Genomic DNA, 18746 nt, shown 5'->3' with positions numbered 1-18746 from the left:
GGTGTTATTGGTATCATAGAATGAGTTTGTTAATGTTCCTTCCTGTTCAATTTTTTTTTTTAGGAGTTTGAGTAAGATTGGTTATTTAAATCTTCTTTGAATGTTTGGTACAATTCACCTGTGAAACCATCTGGTTCTGGGATTTTCATTTGGGGAGTTGTTTGATGACAGTTTTAATCTCTTTGCTTGTGATTGGTTTGTTTAGGTCTTCTATTTCTCCTTGGGTACATTGTGCATATTCTAGGAATTTTTCCATTTCATCTTTATTGTTAGTTTTTTGGTGTACAGCTGTTCATAGTATCCTCTTATGATCTCTTTTATTTCATTTCTGATTTTAGTTATTTGCATCTTCTTTTTTCTTTGTCGTCTAATTAAGGGTTTCTCAATTTTGTTTATCTTCTTGAACAATCAACTTTTGGTTTTGTTAATTTTCTCTATTTTTTTCTCAATTTTATTTATTTCTGTTCTGATCTTTGTTATTTCATTCCTTCTTCTTGCTTCGGGTATAGTTTGTTGTTCTTTTCTAGTTACTAGCTGTGTAATTAGGTCTTTGAATCTGGCTCTTTCTTCTTTTCATGCAAGAATTGAGGGCTATAAATTTCCCTCTTAGCACTGCTTTTTCTGCACCCCATAGGTTCTGATAATGTTGTGATCATGTTTTCATTTGTCTCAAGATATTTATTGCTTTCTCTTGCAATTTCTTCTTTTACCACTGACAATTTAATAGTTTTTAAATCTCCATATCTTAGTGGATTCTCCTTCTTCTTGCCTGTTGTTGATTTCTAGCTTTATTTTATTATGATCAGAGAAAATGCTTTGTATAATTTTGATCTTTTTAAACTTATTGGAAATGTATATCTATGTCCTTCATTAGGGCTGGGAAATTTTCTACCATTATTTCCTCAAATACTTCTTCTGCCCCCTTTTCCTTCTCCTCTCCTTTAAGACACCAATGGCATGTATGTTTGCATGTTTCTTGCTGTCATTTAGTTCCCTGAGACCCTGTTCAATTTCACCCATTCTTTTCTTGATCTGTTCTTTTGTGTGCTCACTTTCAGAAACCTTGTCTTCAAGTTCACTGATACTTTCTTCTGCCTCTTCACATCTGCTGTTATATGCCTCCAGTGTGTTTAAAATTTCATTTATTGTGCCTTTCATTCTCATAAGATCTGCAAGTTTTCTATGTATGCTTTCAAATTCTTTTTAGTGCTCACCCAGTGTCTTCTTGATGTCCTCCATCTCTTTAGCCATCCCACTGAATTTATTAAGGAGATTTGTTTGAATACCTATGATTAGTTGTCTCAACCCCTTTACGTCATCTGGACGATTAGTTTGTTCCTCTGTCTAGACCATATCTTCCCGTTTCTTGGTATGGATTGTTATTTTTGTTGGTGTCTCACTATCTGATTTACTAGAATGTATTTATTCTTGACCTCTTTTTTTCTCTTTAGTTTAGGGCTTTCTCTTTGATTGGCTTTGAACTACAGCCCATCTTTGATACTTGATTCAATTTAATTTGGGGCTTTATAGTGGCTCATGTTTAGCTAATCTGAAATTTTTTTAGTGCTTTTTCATCTATTTCTTGCCTTTTCTCCTTTGCTGGTTGTGGGATAAGTGCTGAGGATGCTGTTGGTAATGTAAGCCACAGAGGTTGAACCTGCCTGCATTGCCCATCTCCAACTATTCTCACCTGCCAGGGGTAGGGATGGTACTGTTGCTCTGTTCAGTAAACCAAGCCGTGCAGGCCAAGACCATCTGTGGTTGCTCAGAGAAACTAACGAAGCTGCCTGTGCGGGTAGCAAACTAAGCCCTGCAAGTCAAAACTGACCACAGCTGCCCATGTAGGCTGATGAAGCAATGGTCACCCTCCTCCCCTGCCTTGGAAGGGAATGGAGCCTCCACTGTGCCCAGCAATGTAGCCCATGCAGGCCAAAAGTGACAGCAGTTGTCTGGAGAGCTGAGGGAGCACTATCCTTCCTCTTGCTCTGTCAGAGGTGGGGATGGAACCACAGGCGCGCCCAACTTTTAGTCCATGTGGGCCAAAGGTGCCTGCAGTTGCCCAGAGAGGCTGAGGGTGCTCTATTCTTCCTCCTGACCTGTGAGGGGTGGGATTGGAGCCAGAGATGTGTCCAACAATCCACTTTGTTCAGGCCTACAGCACCTGCAGCTGTTTACTCTCTGCCGGAGGTGGCACTGGAGCCTAGGCTAGGGCTGCAATCTGACCTAGGTGGAAAGAACCTGGTCACTACTGTCACGGTGATTTTCAATCAGTCCTGCTTCCTCTCATGTGGGGGCAGAGTTGAAATAGAGGCTACAGGCCTCTTTCTGACTTGGGGAGTTTCAAACTTTAGCTGTTCTTAGGATTGGACTATAGCCAGCCAAATTTTCTAATCTGTGGCTCAAATTGGTGCTCCACTGTCTCTTCCTTCCCCATTTTTGGGAAATGGAACTTATGACTCCAGCGAGGGAATAGCTCTTGAGGTGGCTTGTGCTGCCAGTGGAAGATGGGCACTGGCCTCCATGGCATGGAGTGCTCTACTCATGAATCTTTACTGCAGATGGGCAGTCTCCTCCTTATGTCCTTCCAAGGATGTTGCAGGATGTTCTTCTGGTCTCCTAGGGCCCCCCAAACAGGTGATTTAGATAGTTCTGACTGATTACTAACTGCCCTGTAGGACGAGCTGACTCTTGGATCTCCTTACTCACTACTGTCTTGCCCCTGAATCCCTGACGTCTGATTTTTGAATCAAGTCAAAATATGAATGAATGAGTGAATGAATGAATGAGTGAATTAATGTCAATAAGGTACAATATTGACCAAATGAAGGTTTCTGAATTAGAATGTAAAAATAATCAAGAAAATAAGTTAATAATACTACATTGACAATTACCACTGAGTTAAAATCTTTCTTAAATCATGCAGATGGTCCATCTTTACAATGTATAAATATATCCCACATTTATACATTTTACAAATGATTTTCCTTCTGCCATCTGTCACTGGTCTGCTCATTTCAGATATTTCTCTGTAAGTGTTCCATAGGCTATGTCTAAAAGAATGTAAAGAAGAAAGTTCATTCAATCTGTATGTAAAAGCTATTTTCTGAGAAATCTGAACTTAACATTCAAATTGGGATATTTTAATTCTTTTAAATGAGAGAAGAAAAAGAAGTTTAGAAATTTAAAATATAATATTTAACATGTTTATCCCTCACATTTTAATATTTTTCCAAACTATTAGCCTATTATGTGATGATATTACAATTGGTGCACAGACTGGCAAAATTGAAAGATCTTATTTTCATTTTGCCAGATAAAAATAAATAGTAAAACAAAAGTATACTTAAAAATGCAAATGATATATTCATTTGCCTATAATTATTTATGCTGTTTCTCCCATGAATGTTTCACTTAAATCTATGGCTGGCAAATGAAGATGATACATAGATGGATAAATAAATCCATAGGTGGATACAAGAAAGAACTGATGTAAAGAAAAAGTGTTAATGAAGAAAAATAGAGTATGTTAAAATAAGAATGGTAATGTTTGAGGAAGAAGAAAGTTCTCACGGTGCTTTTAAAATTTTTTGTTTGCTTAATAATAATTTATCTTGTAAATTATTCAGACTCTCCATAACTTCTTGCTGCCAATCATGTCAACACAGTTTAGGCTCAAAAATTTAAAAAAGAAAAAAAAAAGAAAAAGGAACAGCTAACATTTGCTGAGCTCTTTCCATGTGCCATTCACTCACTTCTTTATTCATGAAATTTCACTTAATCTTCTCCAACTTTCTGGAGATAGATGTTAACTTACACTGGGGACAGTGTAGATAATGAGGAGAGGCAACTGATGCACAAAAGGAGAAGTTTCTGGCACACACTAGTAATGGCAGTGCCAGAGCTTTAACCTAGGCAGTCAGATTTTCAGGTGAGGTTCATCAGCCCTGTGCTACCCACTCCACACGCCAGATGACATGATATTAACTAGAGCACACGGGTGAAACAAAATACGATCAGGTTTTCTTTAATTGACAAGGAATGTTCCAGTGAGATCTTACTTCCTATTGTCTCTTAGAACATTTAAAGATGGTTCCTAGGGAGTCATATGAATGGTTTAATACCTGGTTATTTTGGGTCTTGTCTATCTGAGTGCAAACCATTTAGACCAAAGACTAAAGAATAATGTAAGGATGGGTTTGAATAGTCCTGATTTGTTTCAGTCTGTCATTCCTTTTCACTGTGTTTAAGTAACTCAAATGCTTGGGTGTGTGCTACTTGGGGTTGAATGGAGTCTTTAAGTCACGTCAAAATATCTTTATTCAGTCACAAATATGATTGCACATGTAATTAGGTTGTGCCAAATCTGAAAATTTCACTCAAATTCAATGCTAGTTATACAGAATCTATTTCTCAGCCTTGATAAAGATAGTATGTTTTAAGCAGGCAGAATATTTTCATGTTATCTGAAGATGTTTACGTAACACTACAATAGAAATATAGCTAAAAGTTCAGCTACAAAAATGCCATGTTAAACAAGATAACTAATAAATGTAATGAATGTTATTAATTTAGGTATAATGTGTGGTGCTTTGGTATTTCATGGTGAAAAATTATAATTTTCTCTTCTTTTTGGTACTCTTTAATGTAATTTCTTCTATTTCTGAGTGATGGGATTAATTCAGCATTGAGACATTGAGTTTATTAGGTTGCATTAGCAGTTATATTCTTTGGTTCTCACTCACCCAAAATTGAATGATATAATCAATGTGCAAAGTTTTTTTATTTCTGTGTGAATAATACTTTTCAGAAAAATGCTTTCAAATTACTCTTAGACATATTTAAGTACTGTAGATATTTCAAAATTAGTGATTTTTTCTCTTTATATCATAGGCTAAAATACATCCTACTCCCTTTTTACCTTGTGATATAATACATTTATATACATACACATACCTATATAGACATATAAGTAATATATATTTATATCCTTTGTATAATTGTACAAAGTCTGTGACCTATCTTAAAAACATGTAGTCTCTTAAGAAATATTTCTTGATTTAGCCTAGAATGTTATTATGATTATGTGTGCATAAGCATTTGGAAACCAGTCTCTATTCTTTTTTACATAGACTCTTGTTTAAAAAATACTTCAATTTTCTTCATTGATTATAAAATAATGCCTGGCATTCAAAGCTTTCCATAATCTGACTCTAATTTATCTATCTTACCATCTGTTCTACCACTGTTCTCTCTATATTCTGCATTCTAGACAAACTGGACCATTTGCCAAATATTTTTCCTCTGCAATGTGTCTTGGTTCCTGTTGTCCCTGTTGCTTGAATTAAGCACTATGCCCCATTGCACACTTTCTCATGGCACCCATGACATTCCATATGATACATTTTATTGTACATGTTTTTCTCTTCAATCATATTCAATGTTCAGATTCAATTATATTCAAGATTAATCATTCTGCTTTCCTTAGCTTAGTTTGTTTGGTTCAAACAAAATCTTTATTATACTATCCTACATCATACCATTACACTGCTCTTCCCAGAAGTTCCTTTTCCTTAAGCTTATGTAGTTGGGAAAGGCTACATTTGGTACACATACTGGTGGTTTTTTTTTAATAAACAGTTAATAATATATTTCAAGAGGACTATCAGTTTCTATTGAAGAAAATAGAATACAGATATATCGATAATTTAAAAACAGGCTCTATTTATTGAGTGCTTGCTTTGTATCAGTTGTTGGCTATTTTTCAGATAATACCTTATTCAAGTAAAGCAATATGACAAGGTCATTTTAACTTTGTCTATTTCATGGTTGAGGCTCAGAACTATCAAGGGATTTACCAGGTTTCCCACTTAGGACTGCCTGATTCCTAACATTGAAACATTAGGTTTTTTGGTCTCTCCCAGTATTATGCAAATATATTTGATGAGTGAGTGGATAAAGGTACCAGGTTTAATTCTGTCTATATGATTCAATCAGCTGAAACATCCATCCCCATGCTTTTGTCATGCCTCACCTTTCTCATGAAGCTGCTAGTTGCAGTTATACTCTAAGCTATCTGGTAACTGACAAGAAGACTTTCCAGTGTGGTGGGCCATTGGCTATCAACTGCGGAGGGGGAATGGAGCAGATTCATTCCCCAGGGAACATTTATTTGCCAATGCCTGGAGAAATTTTTGGTTGTCATAACTGTTAGGGGGTGCTACTATCTGGTGGGTAGAGACCGGGGATGCTGTTGAACAGGCACAGGCCAGTCCCCGCTCCCAAAACAATGGTCTAGTCCAAAATGTCGTTAGTGTAGAGGTTGAGGAGCCCTTTGTTAAAGTGAAATTAGAATGCAAGATTAAATATATTAGAGGTGGTGCTATAGAGTAAAAGGGACTGGGAAAATAGTATAATAAAGATAAGGAACTTACTGGCTTGGTAGTTATAATATGCAATGAACTGAAGAATTAACTGTCCATGAGGTCAAAAAAACAAAACAAAACAACACAAAAAAGAACCAAAGAACATTTGAATCCAAAAATAATTACGGAGTCCCTGGGAACCTGAATACTGTACTGAAGAATAGTTAAGTTTTCTCTGACTGTGATTTCTCCTTGAGCCTTGCCTCCAAAAATAGAGCTGAAATAAGGAGCAGAGAAAACAACCCTATCCAGGGATGTACTACCCATGCATAACCTGGGAAATTTCTTTCTTCCTGTGGTCAGTCACAGGGCATACATATCCTTCTCTAGGTTTATGATTACCAACTCTTCCTACTTGGAGATGAATAATTTAAACTTACTCCCCTCTGCATGGTTCTGGAATCTTGAAATTGAGCTTCCCACTTTCCAATGGAAATGAGACCACACAATAGACAAAAGTCCTAAAATGTATCCTGAATGGCCCCTGACCCGTATATTAACTTGGACTTTAAAAACAAGGTTGTGCTGGTAAATACATTTCATGACAAGGCAGTACCTAGGAATTGTGATTAGAACTAGTCCTGAACTATAATAATGGTAAAAACTGGACAATCTAGTGTTGATATTTTCCACTACTACCCTGTGTGGACATCCCAGAAGAAAACTCATGAACAGTTAAAAAAAAAAAGACGACTTACAATATATAGTGGGTATAACGGTGTCACTTTCGACCTCACTGACCGGGTTCTTCACCAGGCAACTATAATTCCCAATGTCATCTTTGGTCACTGGAGTAATATGAAGGCTGTTATTTTGGGGAGAAAAAGAGTAGAAGGAGCTGGTGTGGACAGGCCTTCCATTTTTCAGCCAGTGGTAAACCAGCCGGGTACCTCCTTCTACTAGGCATGTCATAGTTAGGTTCCCCACATACTCCACAGCCCCTGAGGAAGGCCAGGTCTGTACAATCGGTTTTGTGACAGGGTCTGCAATATCAAGAGAAACAGAAATGATTTTTGTCACCCATAGAATCATAATAATACTCTGAAGTCTTTCGAATATTAAATACTCGTGAAAAGTTTCCAAATGTTTTCATTTTGCAAATATACGCAGCTCAGGCAATACTTAAGAGAATAAAGGGTCATGGAAAACACAAAATGATAAAATATTCTTAAAAAACCATTCAACATCAGAGGTAACCAAATTGTAGAACTTACTCTTAAAGTGTTTTCTCATAAAACCCTTTAATTTCTAGATATTACAGTTAGTGGTAGAGAACTCCAGCTTCCTGGTTTCTTCTTCATTATACTTTCCGCAACAACATAAAGGTACACTCTCATGCACAAATTTTACTACTTCCCTCTCTTGACTTGTCCTAATGTCTCAAGAACAGCTGGTTGGGGTGGGGTGGAAAATTCAAATTTCTATGTACCATCTGCAAATATACACTTCCTATATATTAAACTTTTGGGAAACCGGGCAAGTTTTAGAGAATCACATATACACAACTTACATTTCCTTCTAGGTAAGTGAACTAATTATACCTTTAATTGCTCTGTATCTGTGTGGCAATATTTTTTTAACAAACCAAAGCCTACATTGCAGATACTGATTGAGTCAGAACATAGGATAAAATGTATTATTTGGATTATAGCCAATTAGAGATATACAAGACAAGTCCAATAGAAATTCCTGTTGAAATTTATAGGAAAATAGTTTTATTTCCATGAGAATGGTATACAGTGGGCACTTAACAATATTTAACAAAGGAATAAATTTCCAAGAATGAGTAAATATTTATGCCCTGAATTATAACTCTAAAATTGATGAATAAGGGTGGGAATTATATAAGCATCTACAACTATTCTCAGCAGTTCCATTAATCATGATTCTATTTTCTAAAGACCAGTGGCTTGGCCAGTGTTACACAGCAATAAGTGGTAAAATGAAGAGGGTTTTAGGTTTGGCAATGTTTTTCTCTTGCATTTTGTAGAGATATGTTTTTAATAATCTCCTATGTATGATTACAGGATAAAGGGAGAATGAGATCATACATAAATGACAGATGGTTGGCTATAATATTTAGGCTTGGATTTCCTATCAAGTTTCTAATTGGGATGATGCATCTCCTCAGGTAAATTTGACTTGATTCATGCTCACATTTTACTACACTGGAAAAATGTACATTTGGGCATATACAGACCCAGTCCTACAATCCAGAGAAAATAGGAGGAAATGGAAAATAATAAGAAAGAAGGTTGAAAGGCAACTTGTAGGGGAGCAGAGTAGTTCTGAAGCCTTCAGCCTTTCTCAAGCTGGGTATAATCAACTGGTTGCCTATTTAATTTAATCCTTTAGGTTTTCTGGCAGAAACAAGGGGCTTGGAAAAGGTTTTGTTTACACTGTTACAATAAAAAAGAAAATGAGTATGTCATTTTTATTTTCAAAATGTATGTGTGTGTGGAAATATGTGTGATATAGTTATATGTCAATGGTCTTGTATGAGGAGAACCAATCATTAGAATAGTAATTGGTATTGTGATCACATATTTACTTAAAACAGTGTAACCCAGACGTGGAAGTTCCTCAAGATGATTTTTCACTCAGACCCTAATCTCGTCAGTCCTTTTCTAAGTTTTTGGTTGTATTTCTCTAACTAGATCCAATTTTACTACACATTAACAAATAATGGATATTCTACTAAAAGTTTTGTGGGGAGATAGGATACCACAAAGAAAAGCATCATCAGAATCCCTTTTTGATATATTTTTCTCTTCCCAGTGTCACTCTCTAGGCATCTGATGGCACATCCTCTGTCTTTGCTGCCTGACAACCTCTCCTGTCTCCCCACTGCCACTCTATTATTCCACAGCTTTCACTAAGGCTTTACATAAGGGGCAGCAATGGTTTTAGACCCTGAGGATAAAGCAGCAAACATTACAAATTCCCTGCTCCCATGGACCTTGTATTTGAGGTGGGAAAGAGAAGCATAAACAAATACAAATATATAATATGTTCAGGTGGTAATAAATGCTGTGAAAAAGAAGAAAGCAGAATTAGAGATAAATGGTGTGTGTGTGTGTGTGTGTGTGTGTGTGTGTGTGTGTTTTATAGTGGGTGGTCAGCAAAGGTTTCCGAGGTAAAGTGGCATTTGGGCTGAGACCTCAAGGAAATAAGGGAGCTCGCTTGCTAATACCTGGAAGAAAATCCATCTAGGTAGCGTGAACAGCAAGAACAAATGCCTTGAGGGGTGAATGTGTTTGGTCTTTCCTAAGAAGAGCAAGAAGGCCAATGTAACCAGAACCGAGTGAGTGAAAGGAAGAGAATGGGAAATGGGGTCAGCTAGGGGCAGGTATGTGAGCGGAGAGCCCGTCAGGCATTCCAGGCCACTGTTAGGACTTTGACTTCCTCTGAGTGAGATAGAAAACTACTGAAGGGTTTTAATTTGCAGGGAGCAGGAACAGAAGCAGGGAGACTAGTTGGAAGGCTATTAGGAAAGTCCAAATGAGAGCTGATGGTGTTGGGGAGCAGGGAAGTACTACGGTAAACAGTTTCAGAAGGAAAACCAAAAGTTGGTTTTGAGACTTAGGATATTTAAAGTATGCCACTTATATACCTTAATAAGGAAAACAAATGTCTGAAAGTTAGCTGGCCCTGCTTCTCCCCAGAGGACATTTTCAGCAATTTCTATTTTCCTAAAGTATAGCCTTTAATCCAGCCTCATCTGCCCCCAAACAGTTTACCAAAATAAAAATCTTCATGTGACAAAAATAGAGCTCTTCCAGGGTACATTCTACTACTCAGGAAATAAGATTTTTCTCCATCTCATTATACCAACAACTTTATACTTGATGGTCTGTAGGCAAACAAACAATAAGTTCCCCTTATTGCTTGACTACCTTTGGCTGGTCACTGTACCGGGCCCTTGCATTCAATGTATTGTTTAATTCTCAGACCCCATTAGGTAGATAATTAGTGCTATGAGACACTGGGATTTTGAGGGTTAATTAATTTGTCCAAAGTTGTAGAGCAATCATCTAAAGCCCAGATAGTCCAGACTCCCGAGCCTTTGCCAATCACCATGCTACCCTGCTGCCCAGGTATACTTATAGTGGACTCACCATCAACAGTGACTTGTATCTTCTGACTAGCTGATAGAGTTCCATTTCCCTGAATGTTGACCTTCACGATGTAATTGCCTTCATCAGTGAACTGCAGTGGGTTGATGAGCAGAGACGCATTGGGCGGCATCATGGTGAATTTGTGTTGGTATTCCAAGTCCGGAACCACAGATTTATTCACAGAGCCCAGTAAGTATTTGGGCATTGTGTGGGGTCTCTCGAAGAGCCATATAATCTGGATGTCTGATGCCCGAGTGTGGAAGCCATAGTGCACAGGCAGGTAGAGGGCCTGACCCCTTATGCCATGGACCGTGTGTGACGGCACAATCACAGTCAGCCCTGAGCAAGTGCCTGCTGCAAAGGAAAAGTAAGCTGTGAAGACCGGAAGCCACATGTCACAATCTAAAGGGGTCCCTGATGGGGCTATAATCCTTTTCAAAAAACAGAGGCTTCTAGGTACTGACCATTCTAATACTGGTTACTTAGAGAGGTAAATAGTTTGTCTCTGAAACCTTCTGCATTTCAAAAACTCCACCCAAAGATCATGACTGAATGACTTCTTTAAAGGCAAGATGAAAAGGAAAAGCAGAAGTTATTATCTATGGCTGTTAAAGAATAATGGGAAAGGAGAACTGGGAAGATTATTAGTTCTAAAGTCCAATGAAAACCTTTAACAATATACAATGCTGTAAGTCAAGTCACATTCTAATCAAACTATTTTTTTTGAGAACACCAGAGGGTTACTTCCACCCAAGAACTCTTGCACGTCCTGAAAGGACTGGTATTCATTTCTGTACTGGGAATTTCTCCCTTTAAGCCAAGTCCTTAAATGCATATATTCTGGGAAGAGTGGTTTTAAGCCCAGAACCAGGAATCTGGTTAGTGTATTTGAGGAGAAGCAAGAGGCAGGAGAAGATGGAGCTGAGGGCAGGAGGAGGAACCTGGTATCACACGAGGTCAGCAAGTGGCCAGGGACCAGATCAGGCAGAGCCTTGGGGTCATGGCAGAGAATTTAGCAATTTTACTCTTAGTGATTTGGGGATGCACCTGGAGAGTTGTGAGCAAAAGAGGGATATGATCTGCCTTGTTTTCCTAGGTATACTATAGCAGCTGTGAGAATGGACTGAAAGAGTGGCAAGACCTGTAGACAAACTACTTAGGAAGCAAGTGCAATAAAATAGGCAAGAGAAGACTGTGGTATAGACCACGGTGGTAGTAAAAGATAAAGTCATAAAAAGCTGGGAGTGCTGAAAGGACTTGTTGAAACCTTAGGGTATGAAATAAGAAGAGGAGTGAAGACTGACTCAAAAGGTTCTGGACTTGATCAACTTGACTAATGGAGTTACCATTTATTAAGATGGGAAAGACTGGAAAGAACAGATATTGGGGGTTGGGAGATCAGGAGTCAGTTTTTTATAATTTGAGATGTCTATTAGACATCCAAGAAACAATGTTGAAAGGACATATTGGGCATGAAAGCCTGACTGAGGTGGGTTCAAGAGATAGTGAGGGTTTTTGAGGGCCCTTGGGACCTGGAGCTCTTTCCATTGCAAACTGCCTGGATTGTGAGTGCCCTTGCACTCAGTGTTATGTTTGCAGGTTTCTTCCTAGTTTCTGGCATCTGGAGAATACTTGTATATTTTCCTGGAAACAGGATATATTGCTGTTTTATTTTAATAGCATTTCTATATATTTGTAGTAGGAGGAGAGTCCTACTTAGCTCAGAGTACCATGTTGCTGGAACTCTAATAAAACTGCTTTAATATCCTCTTGAAAAGGGGGACAATATGGTATCCTTATCTTAACAACATTTGAAATAATAGAGAAGAGAATGGGAGGAATTTAAATGTGGAGTATTTTGAACAGTGGGGGGAAAAAAGAATGGAAAGGAAATTTATAGACAACAATTTTGAGGAACTTTGTTGTGAAGGGAAGCAGAGAAATCAGATGGGAGCTGGAGAGGAACGTAAAATGTGAAATCAAGTGTTTTGTTTTTTTTAAGATAGAAATTGAGCACAACATTTGTAGCTCCTGGGAATGATGCACTGGAGTGGGAGACATTGATGGAACAGAAAAGAGGTGGGAGAAGGTAAAATAAAATCCTTGAGCAGATGAGAAGAGGTGGAAATTAGGGTACAAATTGAGGAGTTGGCCTTGGATAGAAGCTGCTTATCTGTAACAACAAGAGGGAAGAGAGAGTATATGCAGGTATTTTGGAAAATGTGGTAGTATATTGGAATCATCTTTGGATTCCACTAGCCTGTGTCTTAGTCATTTTTATTATTTCCACAACCTGCATGGTGTCTTGCACAAGAGTGCAATGAATTTTTGAGTGAATACATTTTTATCCTCCTGTCTAAAGGTAAAGTAATGAATTATAAATCCTGTCTTCTCAACTCAAAACTCATTCATTTGCTATTTTCTAAAATAATAATTACTTTTATATACAGCATGATTCAGAAATATCTTCATTATATACATATAAAGTAAGCTAAAAGGTAAAGTGGGGACATGCTAGGCTATGACCCTTAATCTCCTGTGTAACAGAAAAAAAGTAGTCTGAGGTAGCTTTTTTTTTTTAAAAAGATTTATTTATTTCTCTCCCCTTCCACCCCCATCCCCATCCCGGTTGTCTGTTCTCTGTGTCTATTTGCTGCATCTTCTTTGTCCATTTCTGTTGTTGTCAGCGGCACACGGGCATCTGTGTTTCTTTTTGTTGTGTCATCTTGTATGTCAGCTCTCCATGTGTGCGGTGCCACTCCTGGGCAGGCTGCACTTTCTTTCATGCTGGGCGGCTCTCCTTAAGGGGCGCACTCCTTGAGCATGGGGCTCCCCCACGTGGGGACCATGCCAGGGCACTCCTTGCATGCATCATGCACTGCACATTGTCCAGCTCCACATGGGTCAAGAAGGCCCGGGGTTTGATCAGTGGACCTCCCATGTGGGAGACGGACGCCCTAACCACTGGGCCAAGTCCGCTTCCCTGAGGTAGCTTTTTGAAATATGACATTCTAGTTGGAGAACAAGATATTCCTAACATCTTTCCATGCATAGCAAAATAGACCAATAGGACAGGATGCTCCAAAAATATTTATGCTAAAAATACTCTACCAGTTGCATTTTCAACATGAAAGGGTATTTATTACAGCATATTTCATAATGGTAAAATATTGAAAGCAACCTAAAGGTTCACCATTGCAGACCCACCAGCTGCATTTTATAATTACTGAGTATAGTAATTATTTTATAGTTATAATTTTTCATGCACAAATTACTTATCCTTTTTGTTACATTTTAGAGTAAAAAAACACAGTAATTATTTTCAATTTCAAGTTCCCCACACACAAAATGTTTATCCTCTTTGATTACTTTCCCCTTTCCCCTCTACTAGGAAGGGAGTCTTTAGGTTTCATTTAAATCATGTTATCAAAAGTGATCAACCTTAGAAAAGGTTTGCTTGTCTTTTGAACATGACTATTTTGGAGAAAGATGCAGGCCTGCTCCTATGAGGACTCAAAAGCCAACAATAGTAAATTTCTCTCTTTGCCTTCCCAGGGTGGAGGTGGGAGCAAAGGTTCTTGTGGTTTTGTCCTTTGGCAAGCTGTGAGTAGGAATGAGGCCCTAGAGCAGGCAGGTAAGCGAGAGCAAGAACTCAGGTAGAGAAAGCACAAGGAGAAAGACGAGAGGATGTTAGAGGTAGAAGGAACTCCCAGACACTCAACTGAAACTGACTATAGCGACTGAAAAGTAGGTGACTATATGGGAAAAATAAGGAAATGTCCTACAGACACCCACGTATTTGTGATTGATTTTTCTGCTAATGGACTATACCTGCATATTCATCTTAGTGATTTGAATCATAACAAGGGAATTACAAAGGTATGAAAATTTGGTCCTGTATTCCTTCTGGTAAGTACAAGAATATTGAATTAGTTGTTTCTAATTTGAGCGATTAGAAAAGGAAGGAACTGGATGCTGGGAATTCTGAGGAAATAAAGGGGATTGCAGAAAAGGAGTAATGGGTTTTGGAAGGAAATCATAGGAGAGAGAAAGAAGAGGAGAGTGCTGTTTTAAAACTAGTGATGTTTGAGATGTATAATGCAGAAGCTGACAGTGTAGGGTGAAACTCTCAAAGTAATAAAATTAGAGAGACTTTAGGCATTTGGATGGAAGACCAGCACAAGAAAAGATTACTCCTATTATATGTGTTATCTGTGCAAAACAAAACTTATTTACAAGCCTTTCATTGAAATTGGGGATTGGGAGCTATTGTTCGGTACCCATTATTACTAACTTATGGCATGCAAAAATGTAATTTTCATTGTATTTATTATGTATACTGTGGTTACTTTTTTACTTTGGTGAATATTAAAATATTTTTGAGAGTTTCATGGTTCACTCCTGACCTTGGGCTTACTTCCTCCACATAACCTTAAAGTTATCACTTGTAGATTGTTCTGAAATGTGCTCAGGCACATATTCTCTGATTACTGTATATGCTACTTGTAAAAAGTTAAAAATCCAGCGAAATGAGAGGCCTTAGTAAAGGATGCACGTTTGGGATAAAATGTTGATTGTCCAGGTATGAGACATGAGATAAGTCATTTTACTTCTCTAGACTTCAGTTTTCCCACATGTAAAGAAAAAGGGTTGTTATTTTAGACGAGGTGTAAGGCCTCTCTCTCAGTTTACGATTTTGACATCCCGAGGCATATTAATCAGGGTAACGTTTATCCAAATTTAAGGTGGTGGACCCATGTTTGATTGAGAGAAGACCCAAAGAATTTCGAAGTATTGAGTGTTGGTTTGCTTGTCCACTCATTATGTTGTTAATCCTGGAGGATGTCCTTCAATAAAATGGCAATTCCGTGTTTGTTATCAAAGAAAACAAGAAGGGTAGGAAGCCATATCATTACCTTGGGAGTACACTGGGAAAAGTTGCATGGCTACTGGCACAAAACATAGTAATTGCTCTGGCAGTGTTTGGTCATTGATTTTATTGGTCCATTAAAGACATTTTACAGTTCAAGCTAGAAACCACTGCTAGACTAAGAAGTAGATTTAGAAGGTATGAATGCAATTATCTGCATTTGTCATTTGGGGCTGATATTGCAGAAATCTTTACTTTTTTATATACATACAAAAGGAGAGGAACCCTTCTTTTTTGCTTTTCTTGTAGTTGTAGTTGAAAAAGATGGACTGAGAGTGTAATATACTAGAAATGGCTGCAGCACACTGTATTTACTAAGGGGCGGTAATATTACTAGAGTAAAAATGTTGGTGACTTTTGGATCTTGAATCAGACTGTCAAATCTTAGATATGAAAGGACTGACTGTAGAGTCTATGGAAAGCAAATTTTATTTAATATAAACACAAATACTGCAGCTCAGAAGATAATGAGACTACTTTAATAGATAATAACATTTTTTAAATGATATTTTCAATAGTTTTTAAAGGGGAAAAAAGTAGCTCCTTGGGCTATTTTAGAAACCACGTCATGTAATAATACCTTAAGTATTATATTTCCATTGCTATCTCTGAATATATTCAATACTTCTTCATCAAATGATTTTTTTTCAAATATGTGTGCTTTCTCAAATGTGTGTATGATAGTAAGAGATAGCACAGCTATTACAATAGCTGCTTTCTTAGAAACTACTATGACATTTTCATAAAATAAATTATAGGTAGCAAGTTATGGGAATGTGAGCAGGGAATGGAAATTTCTCTATACAGTATCATCTCAGCCACCTAAAATTTTTTATTTTGCAAGAAATGTGATACGATGCTGTCCTTACTTTAGTGAACTTTGGGGAATAATTGGATGTGTCCTCTACATTTTGGGAATATCTATTCTCTTGCTATTAATATATTTCCCACTACAGATATGATAAATCCATGCTATCAAACAGCAATCTACTAATTTAAAAATAAAACTTCATTTTGAGAATTTTTCAAGTGTTCTTTTCTAGTTGTATGAGAAAACCTAAAGGACTAAACTGCAGATTTTAGAAAAGTCAGCCTCTATATGAACAAATAAACGTCAATAAAATAAATGATATAAGAGTTGGAACAATTTTATTTTGATATTCCAAATTTTGAACTTAAATGGAAATTCAGTTTTATTATTAGATCCATTAATACTTAATTTTTGAGTATGAAAAAATAAACACTCTTAGACTTTTTGCAGTTAAGGAATTACACTAATCTGGAGCAATGTTTATGATACCATATATCAACTGATATATGAAATTTCAGCATTAATGTCTCCTTCAGAGACTCTCTTAAGCTGGATAATAATGATTATAAAGGTATATACAGTATTATGAAACATTTGAAGTCCTACTGTAAAATTTATTTTATTCCAGAAACAAATAAGTCCCTAGTCCAGTTTCACTGTATTGAATACAAACATCTGACGTCACCAAAGTGACCTCTAGCTGTAGCTCAGAATAGTTGGCATTTATTTTCCCCTCATCATGCATAGTATTAGCAAGCATAACATGACTATTGTTGACTGAAAATAAACTCTTGCATCTTTAGCAAAAGTAGAAATTATGAAGTGGTATTTTTAATAGACATTTTGGGCTCCAATTTTTTTTGGATTTTTAATAAAAGTAAAAGCCCCACAAAATTCAATATTTTTAAAAGCAAAAAATATCTTTACAACATACTATATACAGGGTAAAATAAACTTGCATAAGCAAGTCTTACAGGATAATAACTGCTTTAACTACTATGAATATGATACCCATTTCTCTATAGTACATTCATTTTGATTAAACGTCTCAAATGTATTGTCTCTAATTTTCTCTTAAAGTCAATGATAAAAACATTGTTTATGAAGTGCCAGTAGTCCTGTCACCCCAAAATTAAAAAGAAGTGCGGCACTGATTCACAGGATAGTTCTAAAGCCAAGAAAATTTCACGAAGAGAAAGAACCAGTAGTCCATTATTTAATTTTTCAAAAATTAAAAATCCATTATAGACTTGAATTTGATAACATAAACACTATAAAAAGCTGGAACAATCACAACTATGGGATGCTCAAACATTTTTTAAAAGAAATTTTCAAACAGTATATTTAAAATATTAGAGATATATACAAGTCAGGTATAAATTTGTATAAAAATCACATTTACAATGAAAACAGTTAACAGAGTATATCAGTGAAACCAGGGCTCTAAATTACCGAAGATTAAACCTTAAATTACTAAAAAAAAAAACAACCTTAAATTACTTATTTAGATAAGTCATTCTTAAAATTTAAGGAAAAAAATTTTTAAAATTCCTACCTGTTGAATATAAAGGAAACAAACTAACATGACTTCTAAAATAGGAAAACATGGAAAAGAGACCATATAGGAAGGATAATGTCAACAGTAAAAAGTGTGGGATTGTTGGAGAGAGACTCCTTTAAACACTAAGGATTAAGAGAGGAATGAAGGAAAAATATTAAAATGCAGGAAAAAAAGTTTTAATAGGCTAGCTATTAGAAAGAGAGAGAGGCTAACGGCACTTCTGAGAAATAATACTTTCTAACACCTTTCTCTCTACTGTTTATAAATATTTTTGTCAATTCGGAACGTAATTTCCCCCCACATTTCATGATATAAGTAATTTAAAATGAGACAGAGTCAACAGTTTCAATTAAAACAACGGGAAACTATTTTCATAAATTATTTTGAGTTTTACTATATTCGATCACAATTTCATGGCCTGTAAGAATATTTATTACCATAAAATTCATTAAAGTCTTGGAACTTACATGTAAACTCTGTAAGAAGATATTCAGTAGATTTTTAATCCAAATAAGTGCTTTTGACAGTAAGTGTTGCTCCAAGAAAACAATAATGATCTACATATTGACCCTCGGTCTCCTAAATCTTCCTGCTTCTTTGCTGGAACAAGGTGTGTTGTTTAAAAGATTCTGAACTGCTCTTCGGTTATCCAAAAGAATCTACAGCCTATTTACAAAATATTTATCTTAGGCACATAATAAAAACAATTAAAACCAAGTCATGCAGTGTCTTACCTAAGAGAAGGAGGTATAGTTTACACTGAAAGACCCCAACTGTGCTGCTGAAGGGCTCCATGAAAGCATCCTGTCCCATGCATACAGTGCCCTGTTCTCAGTAGCACCTCGGTTCATGGCCCAGCAGCTGTTGGTTTATTTGCTAGGGAAATTAGCAGTGAGGTAACAGA

General features: G+C 36.7%; 1 protein-coding gene across 4 annotated transcripts in view; it reads right to left on the bottom strand.

Annotated features, from left to right (window-relative positions):
* Positions 1-18746, bottom strand: part of HEPACAM2 (HEPACAM family member 2) — a 60181-nt gene extending 41435 nt beyond the window's left edge. For 2 of the 4 annotated variants that reach the window (XM_004475697.5, XM_004475698.3), the window contains exons 1-3: positions 18577-18745; positions 10541-10894; positions 7121-7405 (exon numbers count right to left, since the gene is read on the bottom strand). In XM_004475697.5, the coding sequence (XP_004475754.2) occupies positions 7121-7405; positions 10541-10894; positions 18577-18655 (718 nt within the window). In that variant the 5' untranslated portion in view covers positions 18656-18745. Of the gene's footprint in view, positions 1-7120; positions 7406-10540; positions 10895-18576 lie in introns of all 4 variants that reach the window. The other 2 variants (XM_004475699.3, XM_012518478.4) reach the window with 2 other exon arrangements.

Source organism: Dasypus novemcinctus, chromosome 5, assembly GCF_030445035.2.
Source record: "Dasypus novemcinctus isolate mDasNov1 chromosome 5, mDasNov1.1.hap2, whole genome shotgun sequence".
Taxonomy (NCBI): domain Eukaryota; kingdom Metazoa; phylum Chordata; class Mammalia; order Cingulata; family Dasypodidae; genus Dasypus; species Dasypus novemcinctus.
This window is presented reverse-complemented; position numbering and strand designations above follow the sequence as displayed.